The following is a 14,192-nucleotide window of genomic DNA, read 5'->3' on the forward strand; positions in this document are numbered from 1 at the left end:
CGCCGTTAGACTTCCGACTAGGCTTGACTTCAAAATAAAAGTAGAGATTTAATTAGCGGCTCAACTAGGATGGTTGGTTTGTCGAAGAAATGAAACATCATCCGTGAGGTGATTATTATAATCACTAGTATGAGCCATCAGCTTGGTGCGGATTTTATATATTATTTATTTAATATATGATTATATGAATATATGGTTTGTTAGACTATTTTGTGAAAAGTCTGCTTTCGTCCTTGCCTCTCGGCATGTGCAGCAACACACAAGGAAAACAGAATATATATATATATATATATATATATATATACATAGAAAGAGAGAGAGAGAGAAAGAAAGTGAGACAAACAACCACATATATGTATATAAATATACACACATATATATACATATATATAACCCTCACTAACCCAAGCTTACAGTTCTGTATATTTCCTGTGCATTGTGTATTTGCAAGTGTATTTGCAGTTCCTATGTCCTCTATTGTAAGTCGCTTTGGATAAAAGCGTCTGCCAAATGCAATGTAATGTAATGTAATGTAACATATATATATATATACATATATATGGTTGTCTATATATATATATATATATATATATATATATATATATATGTGTGTGTGTGTGTGTGTGTGTGTGTGTGTGTGTGTGTATGTATATATTTATAGACCAATCAGCCATGACAGAAAGGAGACAAAAAAGTAATTTGATGAAACCCTATAATTTCGACAGCAAATAACTGATTTCTGTTAAACGCTGTCGTACAATCATGCATGTTAACATGTTTGCTTGTACAGAACCCAGTTTCCTTTGAGTTCTCCGGTTTCTGCACACAGTCCAAAAGCATGCAGCGGGTTAATAGGTTTTGGAAAGAAATGGGAAATTCAGTGAGTGAATGGTTGTTTGTCTATATATGTGGCCCTGTGATTGACCGGTCAATGGTCGATGACAGCTGGGATGGGCTCGAGCATCCTTCTTGATCCTGAGTGCAGGATAAGCGGCAGAGGATGGACGGATGGTGCGTTCCATAATTTGAGTCACCATAGATACATAACAAGTGGCTAAAGGTAAATAGTCCAAAGCAAAAAAACAAGCAAACCATAAACAAACAAAAAACATAAGTAAAGAATTTCCAAAAACTTGATGTGTGGTTATAAATAAGGCTCAGATAGATGGATGGTTTGTTAGAACTGAAGGGGAGACACGGTCGCGTCAGTGCTTTTATTCTGGAATGATTGACCGGAAGTCCCACTCTCACACACGACGTCCGACTTGATGACTGAAAAAGGCGCTCCTCTCCGCTGTCTCCCCGGTCCGTTGGTCCATCCCCGTGCCCATTGTCTCTCCTCCCTCACTCCTGGAAGACACACCGGAGATCACCAACTAAAACTTACACCTTCTTTTCCTCCGTCTCACCACATTTCTTTCTCTCTTTCTTCTTGTTCTTTTTTTTTTTTTTTTTTTTGAAAAAGACAGAAATGGCACGATGTCCCTCACCATCCGAAACGCGGACACGCGTCTTTCTGTTTTATTTTGAATCGGTGTAAAGACGCGTGTGTCGTAACGGCGGAAGGCAGCGATCCCCGACCGAAGGACGCCACTTGTGTGTGTGTGTGTGTGTGTGTGTGAGTGTGCGTGTTTGCGTGCGTGGATCTCGGAGATGAACGGAAGGAGGACTCGTTGCCCAACTGAGACGCAGAAACCGTCTTCCCGTTGACGCTTCTCAGTTTGCGATCGGATCAAAACGCCGGCGCGAAGGCGTGGGATTTACCGGACTTTGCGGGTTTTTTTTTTTTTTTTTTTTTTTTTTTTTTGCGTGCGTCCCGGAGCCCGGAGGATGCGGGAAGTCCCTCACTTCCCCCGGGATCTCGTCTGCTAAGGAGGGGAAAACCGACCACTTTCACTTGTGTGTGCGTGTGCGTGTGTGTGTGTGTGTTTGTGTGTGTGCGCGCGCGTGTGTGTGTATGTGTCCCGCGCGCCTGACATCATATTAGGGCCGCTCCGATCGGCTCCATTAATCGGATTACTAATCTGCCCAGATCCGATCAACGTGCCTCCTGAAGTCTGGTATGAGGATTCTGTGCGGTGTCACGCGTGGAGTGACTCCCCAGCCACTTTCTGCCCTCAGCAGCCACCGCTGTGGATTCTGTGACCTCCTAACAATGTCTCCCACCACCTAAATTGCAGAGGGGGTTTTTCGCCAAGACATCAGAGCTCAATTTATTCTTTTTGGACTTGAATCCCCCCCTCCCCCCCCCCAAAGTGCAACTACCTACCCATCTTGCACCCCACTCTCATCTCACTCACCCCACGACCCCCCCCCCCCCCCCCACATGCCCGGCCGCCAGATCACATTTCGAGACCTTTTCCCCGCCATTTGAATGAAGCGGGGGTGTTTTATCCCCCCGGGCTCCATCCACAGAGCGCAGGGGCCGCTTTCTGCTCGCTGAGGCCGAGGCCGCCTCTACCTGGGCAAGAACAGCCGGCCAGCCGGACCCCCCCACCCCACCCCACCCCCCCCTCCGCCCCCACCACCCCACCACGGAGGGCTATTTTTTTTTTTCTGTTTGTTTGTTTATTTATTTCTTTATTGAATTGATTTGGCGGTCCAGCTGGAGATTTGGGAGTTATCCAGGGTTTCCTCGCCACGTGGCCCGCCGGAGAGGGGCCAGCAGGACGCCATGGGGTGCTGCAGTGGCAGGTGTACCCTGGCCTTCATCTGTGGCATGCAGCTGGTAAGTTGTTATAAGCGCAATTGATCCCGGCGGCTCAAAGGGCAAAAAATCGCCGAGGAGGAAGGGAAAATGTGTTTTTTTTTCCCCCAATCTTCCCCGAGTTCGTCTCGAACGCGAGGCGATGCATTCTCGGCCGCGAGGCGAGGCGGAGGAGAGGGAGCGGTGGCGTGGATATAGGCGGTGGAGCAGATGGATGAGTGAAAGATCACATTTCAGGAGTTAATAGGTGTGTAAGTGGCGAAGAAACAAGGTGAGGCTCGATTTGAGAGACATGTTGATAAATACCGGGAGTGAATGGATGAATGGCTCTAAGTGGGAACTCCAGCGTCCTTATCAAGCATGATGGATTGATGGAGGCCGGGAGTGACGAGTGGAAGTTAAGAGAGGGAGAGGCGGCGGATGGATGGAGCAGATGAGCGTGACGCGGGGGAGAAGAGGAGGAGGAGGAGGAGATGTGATTTAAAGTTGTGGATCAAACTGCTTTCGTTTGCTCATTTTCATGTTCTGCAAACTTGAGTTTGTAATTTAGAACTCCAGCGCTGTGTCAAGTTGGAGTCCCTTATATCTATATTTCACTGTATATGTACTTACATATACATATATACACACAGTATATATATATATAGACGCATATATAGAGAGACTTTTTCAAGGAAAAGGCTTTGCAGATTTCTTGGATTAAAAAAAAAAAAGAAATATTATTTGATATTGAATTATTATTCCACTGTATTTATTGGGGTCGTGTTTGGGGGCCCCCTTTGGTCCCGGGCCCCGATGCAGGGTGAAGGCCGGCCCTGCCTGACATCACTGTTAGGAGCTGGGAAAAGTGCCAGTGAGGAGGGCGGGAGGTGTGTTTGCATACACGTGTGAGAATTATTTCATAATTGGATCTTTGTATTAATGTGGAAAGCTTATCAGCTGTTGATCTGTTTTTTTTTTTTTTTTTTTTTTTTTTTTCGGCAGCACAGCTAATGAGAGTTGTTGGAGAGTCGCTTTTATGTCACCGAGATATTTTCATCTAGATACAGGTGAATCCCTCGTGAGGACATGAGTTAAATATTTACCTTTTTTTTTTCTGCTTTGGTCTCTGACAAGCAAAGGTCCCTTGTTAACACGGCTGTGTGGTAGGTCATGCACAGACGGTTTATCAGATCCTTGTGCCGAAAAACACTCAAAACAAGGTGATGAGAGCCGAGAGATCGAACCCGAACGCTGCTCGCACGTCTTCCTTTCGGCTCTAACGCCTTCGTCGACAGGTCCGAGCCGGCACACGGCCGCTGTCAGGGGTCTTGAGATTCAGAAATCCCGCCACTGTCTCCACAAAACTTGTTTTAGTAGAAATTTCCTGTAGACGGCTATACAAGAAAGGTACTTACATTCACACAATATAAGGAGAATAGTTAAAGATCATAATGATGGATTCAGACGGTTAAGAATTTGCCCACTTACAGCGTACCGTGATTGATTTTGCTTCTACTAAGTAAGTTACTTTCATTGATGGTAAGTCGGTCCCTTCTTTTTCTTCATCATTTTGTTAGATATAAGCACCCCGAGTTGTTCAAAGCACAATATTATGTCTACAAATGATCGCGGTTTAATTATACTCAGTTTTAAAAATAACAAAAAAAGAAAATTACGCTCCACAAATCTAGATCGGAGAATTGAGCCTTTCTCTTTTGTAAAATATGACCCCGACTATTTGATTCATGATATGAATACCTGGCGATGAATTCAAATTTGGTGACTGATGCATTTATGTAGCTTATGTAGCTCCTCTCTTAGCGGAGTCTTCCTCAAGAATGCGTGAAAAACACATCCGTAGCTATTAATCATGAGAGGCATTAATCTAACTGACTGTATGGTGGCAGGCGTGGTTAACCACTCTAATAAAACATCTTTAAAATCCACAACTGTGCAACTTGTTGTGGCCAGGCGTGTTGCTGCGTGCCGTAAAAGCAGATAAATAAGCTGAAAAATGCTTCATGGGGCCTGCACTGAGTTGTGTGGTAATTATCTGTAGTGTCATCATTACCCGTGACCCCTTTCTCGTTGCAGTCGCAGGGAGCCACGCTTTTTTTTTTTTCGAAAGAATATTGATTATGCGGCTTTAATTACTTACAAACATTTAAGCGAAACGCAACACTTTCCGTTTATTTATGTCGCTGAATCGTTATTAGGCATTATAAGGTCAGAGAGAGCAGCGGCTCCAGTCAGAACAGCAGATCCAGGTGAGAATCTCAGGAGAAAATGCTGGTAATTTAAGGAAATCACCAGCTGAAGTGGAGGTACGGGAGGAGGGGGGGGGGTTGGGCAAAGCGGTGCCACTCATGGCAAAGAAAACCCCGGGTTTCTGAAACAAGATGACGTAAGAAATCGTGTTTGTACGTGGAAACTGAAGACATGCTGTAAGGCACAATCGGACATTGTACATACATGACGACAAATGCATAAACATGAAGAGAATTGTGGGTGCTGAAGCAGTCATAGCATTGCATGCAGTGGTTAAACTGAGGAGCTATTGTCATGTAGAAAAGGACAGTTTTGCAAACGCCACTAAGCTCTGTGTGTATCTGGGTTCACTATACAAGAGCCCCATGAAGCCCAATTTTTCCATATGGTATTATTGCATATGATCTCTTTTTTTATGAGCTTGCGAAACATCTATTGTCCTGTGAAACGGGACACGGAGTATGTATCTTTTGTGCAAAGGGGTCGCTATTTAAGTCAGCAGCAAAATGACAATGAGCTGTGTATACTTGAAACGCCCCGTGCCATAAATGGTGTGATGCTGTGGGATGCTGTGTATTTCCGTAGGTGAAATAGCAAGAGTGTGCATGCTTGTTTGAGTCTAATGCAGTGGAACTAATGCCATGCCATAGTCAACAACATTTTTTGCTCTGTTAACTGTTGCACTGGCTAAGCCTGCTGATCACACCATGAGCTGAGCTGGGAGCCTGAAAACACTGACATACAGCATGTTGCTGCGCAGCCACGCACAGTTAGCTCGGTTTTAGTAGCAACCATTTACAAGACGCCTCCCGATGTACACGTTCATTAAGTCACAAACAGCAATTAACCACATCGGACGCATGTAAGGATCAAGATATGTAGTTACATAACACCACAAATTAAAACATGCCCTTTTATTCGCTTGTCAAGACGGTCATGACCCCGCCTTTGGTCATGGATATTTTTTTTTTTTTTAAAGCTACGAGAGCTTCTGCCCAACAGTCGACCCCGCAGACAAGAAAACAAAAGTGATACGTAGTGGAACTGATTTCTTTGTAACTCAGAACAGCAGTATTTCCTCTGCTTCATTAGTCGGGTTAATTGCTAAGATAGCTGATGTCACTGTAGGCTGAACAAAAATCAATGTTCCGAGGTGAAGATATGTCGACTTTGCAGCTAACGTCGAAGGTGTTCAGTCTTACGATGTTAGTTAAGTAGCAGAAATGTAATAAAGTTTCTAATGATTCCATTATTGATTTTTTTTTTTCTTTAAATTCTAAATATCGGTGCCTACTACCTTGGTATCAAGCAATGGTTTTGTTCATAGTTCCGTTTAGGGCACATAGTTTGCATATCTTGTTTTAAAACAATGGCACGAAACATGTTTTTTTTTTATTACAATTGCATATTTTTGTAACTAAAACATGTAAAAGGAAACAAACAGACCTTTGCTGTTCCATTCGCCAACATGTAACTAGAATAACCCCTAAGCTAGCTAGCTCGTGGCTAGCTAGGTACCGGCTAACAGTTTGTACCTTCATGACGAAATGGGCAAATATTTAGTCGTGCCAAAGTTGCAGGCTTTCTTCGTACTTTCGGTGAAGAGCGGTGATAATACGAGGGCGCGGTCGTCCCTCGATACTATTTCGCAGGTAAGTATGGCTTCATCCCCAATTTAGCCGTGTTTGTGGCAACCGTGATGGGCTCACAGAATAAAACCAAGCCAGAGTGTTTTCTCTGAGATAGAAAAGCAATAATGGGTTGACCCGTACATCTGTCTTGTGATGGAACAGAAAAACAAACTGGGAAGGACACCTGGGTAAGTGAGATTAAAACCGAGCTGGACCTTTATGTAAGCTGCCATATAATATGGCCTACTTTGCTAGTATTGTTGTCGAAAGATTATGCTTCGGTTATCAGGTAAATGCGTCAAATTTCCCTTTACAGTTTCATCGTTAGGTCATTAGGCGTACAGCGCTGGCATATGTGACAATAGCGGTGTACTTGAAATGGTGGAATAAGAAACCTTGCAGAAAAATCATATGTTGGAATATGAGTACTTATTCACCAACAAAAATTAAAATGCCGCTATACAGATGTAATGTCTCGATCCTATCAGTTTTGTTTCAGACTGGAAGGGAAAAGGTCCTCTACATTTCAGAAATGCTGGATATACAGTAGATAGTGTGAACGTCGGCGTGGTGGGTCACTGAACAGCTTCCCTACTCTTAACACCAACTGACTCTCTGACATTATTCATAATTTCAGCCTACTAGATATTTTTTTCTATCACCAATAATTTTATTGACTGAGAAGTACTTTTCTAATGCAAGATATTTTTTGTTTGAACTCGTTTCTAAATAATTGAGCACCTACACGCACACACACACAAGACTCATGTCTCATTTTCTGTATGAATTGTGATCGGCCCTGTTGCTGATTCGGTCCTCATTCCCACCAGCTGCCATCACAAAGATGGGACCTAAATCATCCAGCAGTGCGATTGGTGACAGGAGGGTTTGTTTTTGTTGATAGACCATTAATTATGTTATCGGGGTACCACATGATTAATTTATGCAAACATAATAGAATTTTAGTACTCTAGCATTGAGCACAATTGCACTCCGATAATAATTAATGACCCAAAAGCATAGATGGTTTCGCATTGTGAAACTCCATAGCATAGATCAGTGGTTTCTCAAAGTTTTTGGGTGATACATCAAATTGTACATCTTTAACAGGTTGACACCATCTCTTACACCCCGTAAACATGCATCATCACACTACATCTGAAAGTGAAGGTGAACATTTTATCATAAAGTACAAGTAGATAACTACAATATCCATATATAGATATCAACACTAAATAAACAGCATTTAAATGCCAAACTGATACTCCATCTCTCTTGTCTCCCTCAGTACTAATATCTCGATCTAATGGCTGAGCCTTGTGCATGTCAGTTTCCTGATTTCCATTAGCTGTACATGTCCGCACATGATAGGCATATCCGCAAAATTGCGTATCGTTGTAAAACATGCAGGGCGGCACGAAGACGCGGTGGTTAGAGCCGCCGCCTCACAGCGAGACGGTCCCTAGCTCGATTTTGACAGGAAGCCTTTCTGTGTTGAGTTTCCATGCTCTAACGTCCGTGTGGGTTTCCTCCGGATTCTCCGGTTTCCTCCGGCAGTCCAAAAACACAGTTCGTTCCCCGGGGACCATTAATTGCTTAGATATGTGGACGAGAAAGTGAATGATTTTATGTTTCTATATGAAGCCTTGTGATCAATTGGCAACCAGCCCTCCCACTACCTACCTATAGAGCAGGATAGGCAGTATTGATAAAAAAAAGCTGAATGAATGAATAAATGAATGAATGAAAGTATAACATGCAACAAAAAATATACTTAAAATCAATACATTTTAATTTTTAAAATGAATCAATTTCTGTATTTTATGTTTCATTGGGACACACTTGAAACTTTATAGATGATAGTGAACAGCCGCTTTAGTTGTTTTTTTCCCCAAATTTTACATTTCACAATGGTATCGCCCTAATATATATATACTGCTCAAAAAAATAAAGGGAACACTTGAACAACACAATGTAACTCCAAGTCAAACACACTTCTGTGAAATCATAGTGTCCACTCAGGAAGCAACACAGATTCATTTTGACTTGTTTTAAGGACATTACATCAAAGTTGGATCAGCCTGGAGTTTGTTTTTACACTTTAATTTTGAGTGTGATTCCTAATCCAGACCTCCATGGTTGATACAATTGATTTCCATTGATCATTTTTGTGTGATTTTGTTGTCAGCACATTCAACTGTGTAAAGAGCAAAGTATTTCATAAGAATATTTCATTCATTTAGATCTAGGATGTGTTTTTTAAGTGTTCCCTTCATTTTTTTGAGCAGTGTACTTGTCTTTTGACAGGATAAAGATTGTAAGAGGCCAACAGGTTGCCCTGTGAAGCAGCCATAGGGTACCTGAGACACAACGTTTGTCTGCGGAAGTACAATCCTCTGACATTTCCTCCAATGAGGAACTTAATGAATTATTTACTACCTGGAAGGAGCAACATGCATGCAAAAATTATGTCTGCATGGGGCAGGTATGTTACCTGATTGCAAAACACAAACCGTGCAGACAGAGGCATTTCTTGAAAAAAAATTCAGTAAGAAAAATGAATAAAAATAGCCAAAAGAGAGAACAAATTCAGCGGTTTATCACTACATTTGTTTTAACCGTTCAAAATACATTTTTATTAGCATTCAGAATTTGCAGTTGCAGTCACTTTAGTAATGCTAATTTTAAGATGGGTATGCATATACTTCCTACTGCTGGCATATCGCCATTTGAAGAAATTCAACATAGAGAGTTGTTTGAGTTGAAAGCCAAAGGAGCTCTTGGTCTCCGGAATAAACACAGTCTTCAAGCCTCCTTCCTCACTGATACAACTCAGTAAGATAAAAAAGGTTTTGCTGTCTTTCATGTACAATGCTGCCTTAAACAAAAGCCACACTCCATCTCAGCTCTGAGTCTATGGATTTTCCGTCGCTCTTTCTTTTCCACTGTCTCCAATTTGTCAGTCTCTCTTATTCCAAATATACCTGGATTTACTCGCTCGCCAATTTATTAGGTACACCGCCTTGTTTTTAAAGATGCCGTCTATAAGGAATTAAGTAAACCATTGTTATTGAGTTTGTTGAAGAGACCAGTCATTTATATTTGTTCCATATCTACGCAGTTAAAGAAAACCTTAAATGTCTACCTCCAAATGACCACTGAAATAAATTAAAACCTCAGTGCAAAAGATTTAATTAAAAAGGAAAATTCTCACGATCTGTTTTGGACTTTTTTAACTATTTTAGTACATAGATGTGTATACTTTCATGTAAAGTTCTTCACAGTAATAATGATCAACCACACTTGGTTTTAAAGGATGGGTTTGAGGGTTGGATTTTTACCATCGTAAACAGAAAATTGAGCCAAAGGCAAACAGCTAACATTGATAAACTGATCAAATTATCAGGAGTAGATATTCATAGCGGTGTAACCTTGTTGACTTAACCTCATTAACTCTAGGTGTGGTCTCCTCAAACTGCACCTCAGCGTTTTACATTTATTTATTTGCACGCCCCAGAAATGTTGCGTGCATATGTTTGAACAGGCGTCAACGTGCCCGTCTTTGAGTTGGTACAGACTTTCCCTTAATGTCATGTGTAATAACACATTTCAAACATTTTCTCAGAGTAGCTGTGTACACAATCCAAAGCTGTTCACCAAAGGTGGCGTGAAAAAAAAAAAAAAGAAGTTTTGATCACACAGTAGTCAGAGGATTGAAGACAATACATAAACAATTTGATGGTAAGAGAGTAAAATTTAGGTATAGATTAAAAAGTAACAAAAAAAAAAAAAGTTAACCAAAACCCCCAACACACACACGCACCTTCACTCTGGAGCCACTTGACCCTAATAAATGACTGTTCCTGACTTTCTTGCTTTTTCATTTTTTTATCTGTCACCACATCCTCTCCCTTGTATTTGGGATTTCTTAAAGAAAAGCAGCCTTCACAATCTGTCCACGAGCTGGAATGGCTAATCATTCAGTAAAGTTTAACTGAATCTGCACAGAGAAACAAGTCTGCTCTTCTAAATCAGTCCGACATCCTGCCCCTGGACCTCTTGCAGCAGCGAGGGCCGTATTTAGTTGATCGTATTGTTAATAACAGCGCCTCACAGAAAAAGAGCCAGGTTGTCAGTGTGGAGTTTGCATGTTTTCTAATGCCTGGGTAATTTTTCCGACGGTGTTCTAGATTCCTCTTGTAAGCCACAAACACAGAAGCTGGAGAATCTTGGTGGGAAATGTACAGCGTAAATTGTAATATGTCCCTATACTGAATGTGAGCTGTGTGATTGACTGGGGACCTTTGCATTATATCGCACCCCTGGGATTAGTTTCAGCTCCCCCTGATACTGCAGCATAAACAGCATAGAATTAAATGAAAATGCAATTTATGGAGATCAGGAACACCTCAAAATGGCCTTGACATGCTTCGTTTGTTCATATTTTACTGTAAAATGCTTTTGAGATTGAGACAACAGGATATATTTCGTGACACTTTTTGTAATGATGCATGTGTAAGTAATTTCTACTGCAGCAGGAATAGGATCTGCAGTGGGGGAAATGACTGCTGCTCCAAGTCACTCTCACTGTGTTCATAAAGTTGGAAGGGAGCGCAATTTAGAGATGTGATACACTCAAAAAATATCTTTTTTGTTTTGCTGTTTCTCCAGTTTTAAGCAGCGGTTCTAGACAAACAACATTCTTTTTTTATTGGTATAAACTTTGGGCACCAACACCTAAAGCTGAACACAACCTCTGGAAATACGTTGGGCAAATTGGTGTGAAAGTCTGTTGTCTTAGTGAACAACCTGCTGTCGACTAAATCGATCAGGAACATTTAAACGTTTTTTAATTTGACATAAGTTTTTAGAACGCCGAATTAGCCGCTGGTGCAATGTTACTGCTAATTTCCTACCCACACAACTGTCCCTTGTGAGTGCGAACTCACTAAGAATATACATTCACGATATAAATTATTCCTTAAAGTCCTTGCAACTTGCATAACACATTAGAGGGTGTCTTAAAATACATTTTGGAAAATTCCCAGCCTTTTAAGCCTGGTGAGGATTCAATTAAACTTGGCTTCTGGGCTCATAATACACAGGTGGAAAACCTGCAGAGTGAGTAAAAAGTGAACCAAAAACAAGCCCAAAAATTGCTTGGGGTTAAGAATGTTCAAGTTGGATACAACCACGAATAAGACAGCCTAATTCCAGACATTGCTTCTGAATCACATGTAATTTCATGGAGTCTGTAGAAGATGGATCATGTTTCTGTCATATCTGACGCTATGGTACTGAAAAACTGTGTCTCATTGTTAAATGAGATGCCATGCTTATTGTGCTGAAAAGAAAAATCCATCAGCCAAAAAATGTCTGTCAAACTCTGTAACCAAACAACGCATAATTCCGCACAACCTGGAGTCCTCAAATCAAGTCAGTACATTAAGATCTGGAAAAAGGCCAAGCGTTAAACCAGAAAATGTGCAGTAAAGTGTTTCTAATGCTGGACCGCGTCCAAAGACCAAGCGGAAAGCCGTTACAGCTTTCCTGCCTTGATATTTGACTGATGCTGACAACATATATCACTAAACATCAGGAGGTGATGGAGCTCCCCCCCCCCTGTGATTCTATACTTATCGATCCCTAATGACCAAGAGAAAGTGGCAGAAGTCTGTAGTTGTCAATGTTTTCCACCCCAAAGACTCATCTCGTGTTGAATTCCAGTGTTTATTTAGAAAAGAACTGTACAAATCAGTTGATGTGACTTATACTAGAATCCGTACTTCTGCGTTTTAGCGCAGTGGTATTATATTCAAATAATGTTTCCAGTTTTAGCAGTTGCGTAAATGAAAAGTTTGGCATAACCCATTGATAAGCTGTTCCTCCTACGATTTTTGCATAATTTTTTCTATTTATAATCGTCCTTTGTTGAATTTGCGAACGACTGTTAAATTCTATTCACCATTACAGTAGTTGAGTTTGTGGGCAACTCAGTTTGGAGGTACATCATCGTTACCAAATCAGCTGGAACTGCTACACTCTCAGTAGGGCAATCTGATCAAAAGATCCAATGATTGAATTTTAGGAGAAGAATCAGGTTCCATGATCTGATTTTCAATGTCCAATTGAGATCGCCCACGGTTTAAGGTAGTGAGATCAGCCATGCCCTACCTCCAATTATGCTGCACATAGGACAGACTTCTTACACAGAGGTTGTGCACGGTTAGTCTTTTCACCGATCCTAAATGTTGGAAAATGGTTGTGATATTTTATTGCCGGTTCAACCCCGGTGACAGTCGCAGTAACATATATCCATCACCGCCTGAAAAAAAGTTCAGTCCAAGTTTGACCACAGACTTAAATCCTTTGATGGATTTGTAGAATCGTCACACCCCTTCGAATAGGCCAATCTCCAAAGCTGCCACTAGCCATACCCAAACTAAGATACACAAAAATGATTAATATAATGTTCTGGAGGCCTTTGCTTGATTTACAAAGGTGTTTTATGGAAGACATCAACACAAGCACTTGCAGCCAAGACATACATCCTGAAAGGACCTGTGTGACATAGAATATGGCTTACAGCAGACAACATGACAAGGACAGCGGAAATATCGCTGACGTCCAAACAAATACACGGAGAGAGAACATGGGTGTTTTGGTCGTTAAATACACCAAAAAGAAAAAAAATGAATACATGCAAGACACTGTCTAAAACCAGGACCAATGATACTGGCAATAATATTAATAGCTCAGAATGTAATTAACATGAAAAAGAATGTTTAATGCACAAACGCGCTTTCGTGTTGACTGACGGCAAAACCGATGAAGTATAGTGGATGTTTGTTTTTATTTGTATCAAACCTTTTTTGTACATTATCAATTTACATCATCCTCCAATGCATCCAAAAATGTGCACGGCCATCCATTTGTAACAGCATCTACTGGGACCACAGACTCCTGTGGCAATGTACGTTCGATCGCTTGTTTCTTCAAAGCAATCTGGTGGCCAATTTCAATTTTCCTCCCATCATATTCCCAAGACCTGACCCCATCTTTCAAAATCGCCGCTGGTTTCATATCGACTCTCAGCCTTGGGGAGCGAGAGGAAAGTGAGGCGACAACATGCAACAAAGGTCATGTTCTGAATTTGAACAGGCAGCATCGCAGACATTTGCCGACAGAACTGCTAAGATGGGTATCAATGACGCCGGGCGCTTACGTGGTTCGTGACCGCTAATGATGGATGATCTGGTTGAACCGCCGCCTCAATATTTACACGGAAGTTGACGGATGGCCCGACACGTATGTCAGACAGACAGAAAGATATTTCCTCCTCTTTCTGTTTTAATTTAAAATCACTTCCAACTGCTGTGCTGCTGACTTTGTAGTTGCTGCTCCTGTATTGTTATTTACCCCTCAAGGTGAAACACTCCTATTCTTCTCTGAGAACTCATATCCTGTTGATGTAGTTGTTACTATTGTTGTTGTTGTTGCCGTGAATCCTGATATTCTGCCTGTGTGCTGGTTTTGATCTTATTACATCAAAGGGGGGTCTGAATTATAATGGCGAGCGACTGCAAAGTAATGCCTTGAGCTTC

General features: G+C 41.5%; 1 protein-coding gene across 2 annotated transcripts in view; it reads left to right on the forward strand.

Annotated features, from left to right (window-relative positions):
* Window positions 1-1,745: 1,745 nt before the first annotated feature.
* The window catches only part of nkain2 (sodium/potassium transporting ATPase interacting 2), an 86,219-nt gene continuing 73,772 nt past the window's right edge, over window positions 1,746-14,192 (forward strand). The window contains exon 1 of one of the 2 annotated variants that reach the window (XM_086166665.1): window positions 1,746-2,728. In XM_086166665.1, the coding sequence (XP_086022791.1) occupies window positions 2,675-2,728 (54 nt within the window). In that variant the 5' untranslated portion in view covers window positions 1,746-2,674. The remainder of the gene's footprint in view (window positions 2,729-14,192) is intronic. The other variant, XM_086166666.1, reaches the window with a different exon arrangement.

The sequence above is a fragment of the Fistularia commersonii genome, chromosome 20 (assembly GCF_037954325.1).
Source record: "Fistularia commersonii isolate RoL2024-O1a breed Wild chromosome 20, RoL_Fcom_v1.0, whole genome shotgun sequence".
NCBI classification, from domain to species: domain Eukaryota; kingdom Metazoa; phylum Chordata; class Actinopteri; order Syngnathiformes; family Fistulariidae; genus Fistularia; species Fistularia commersonii.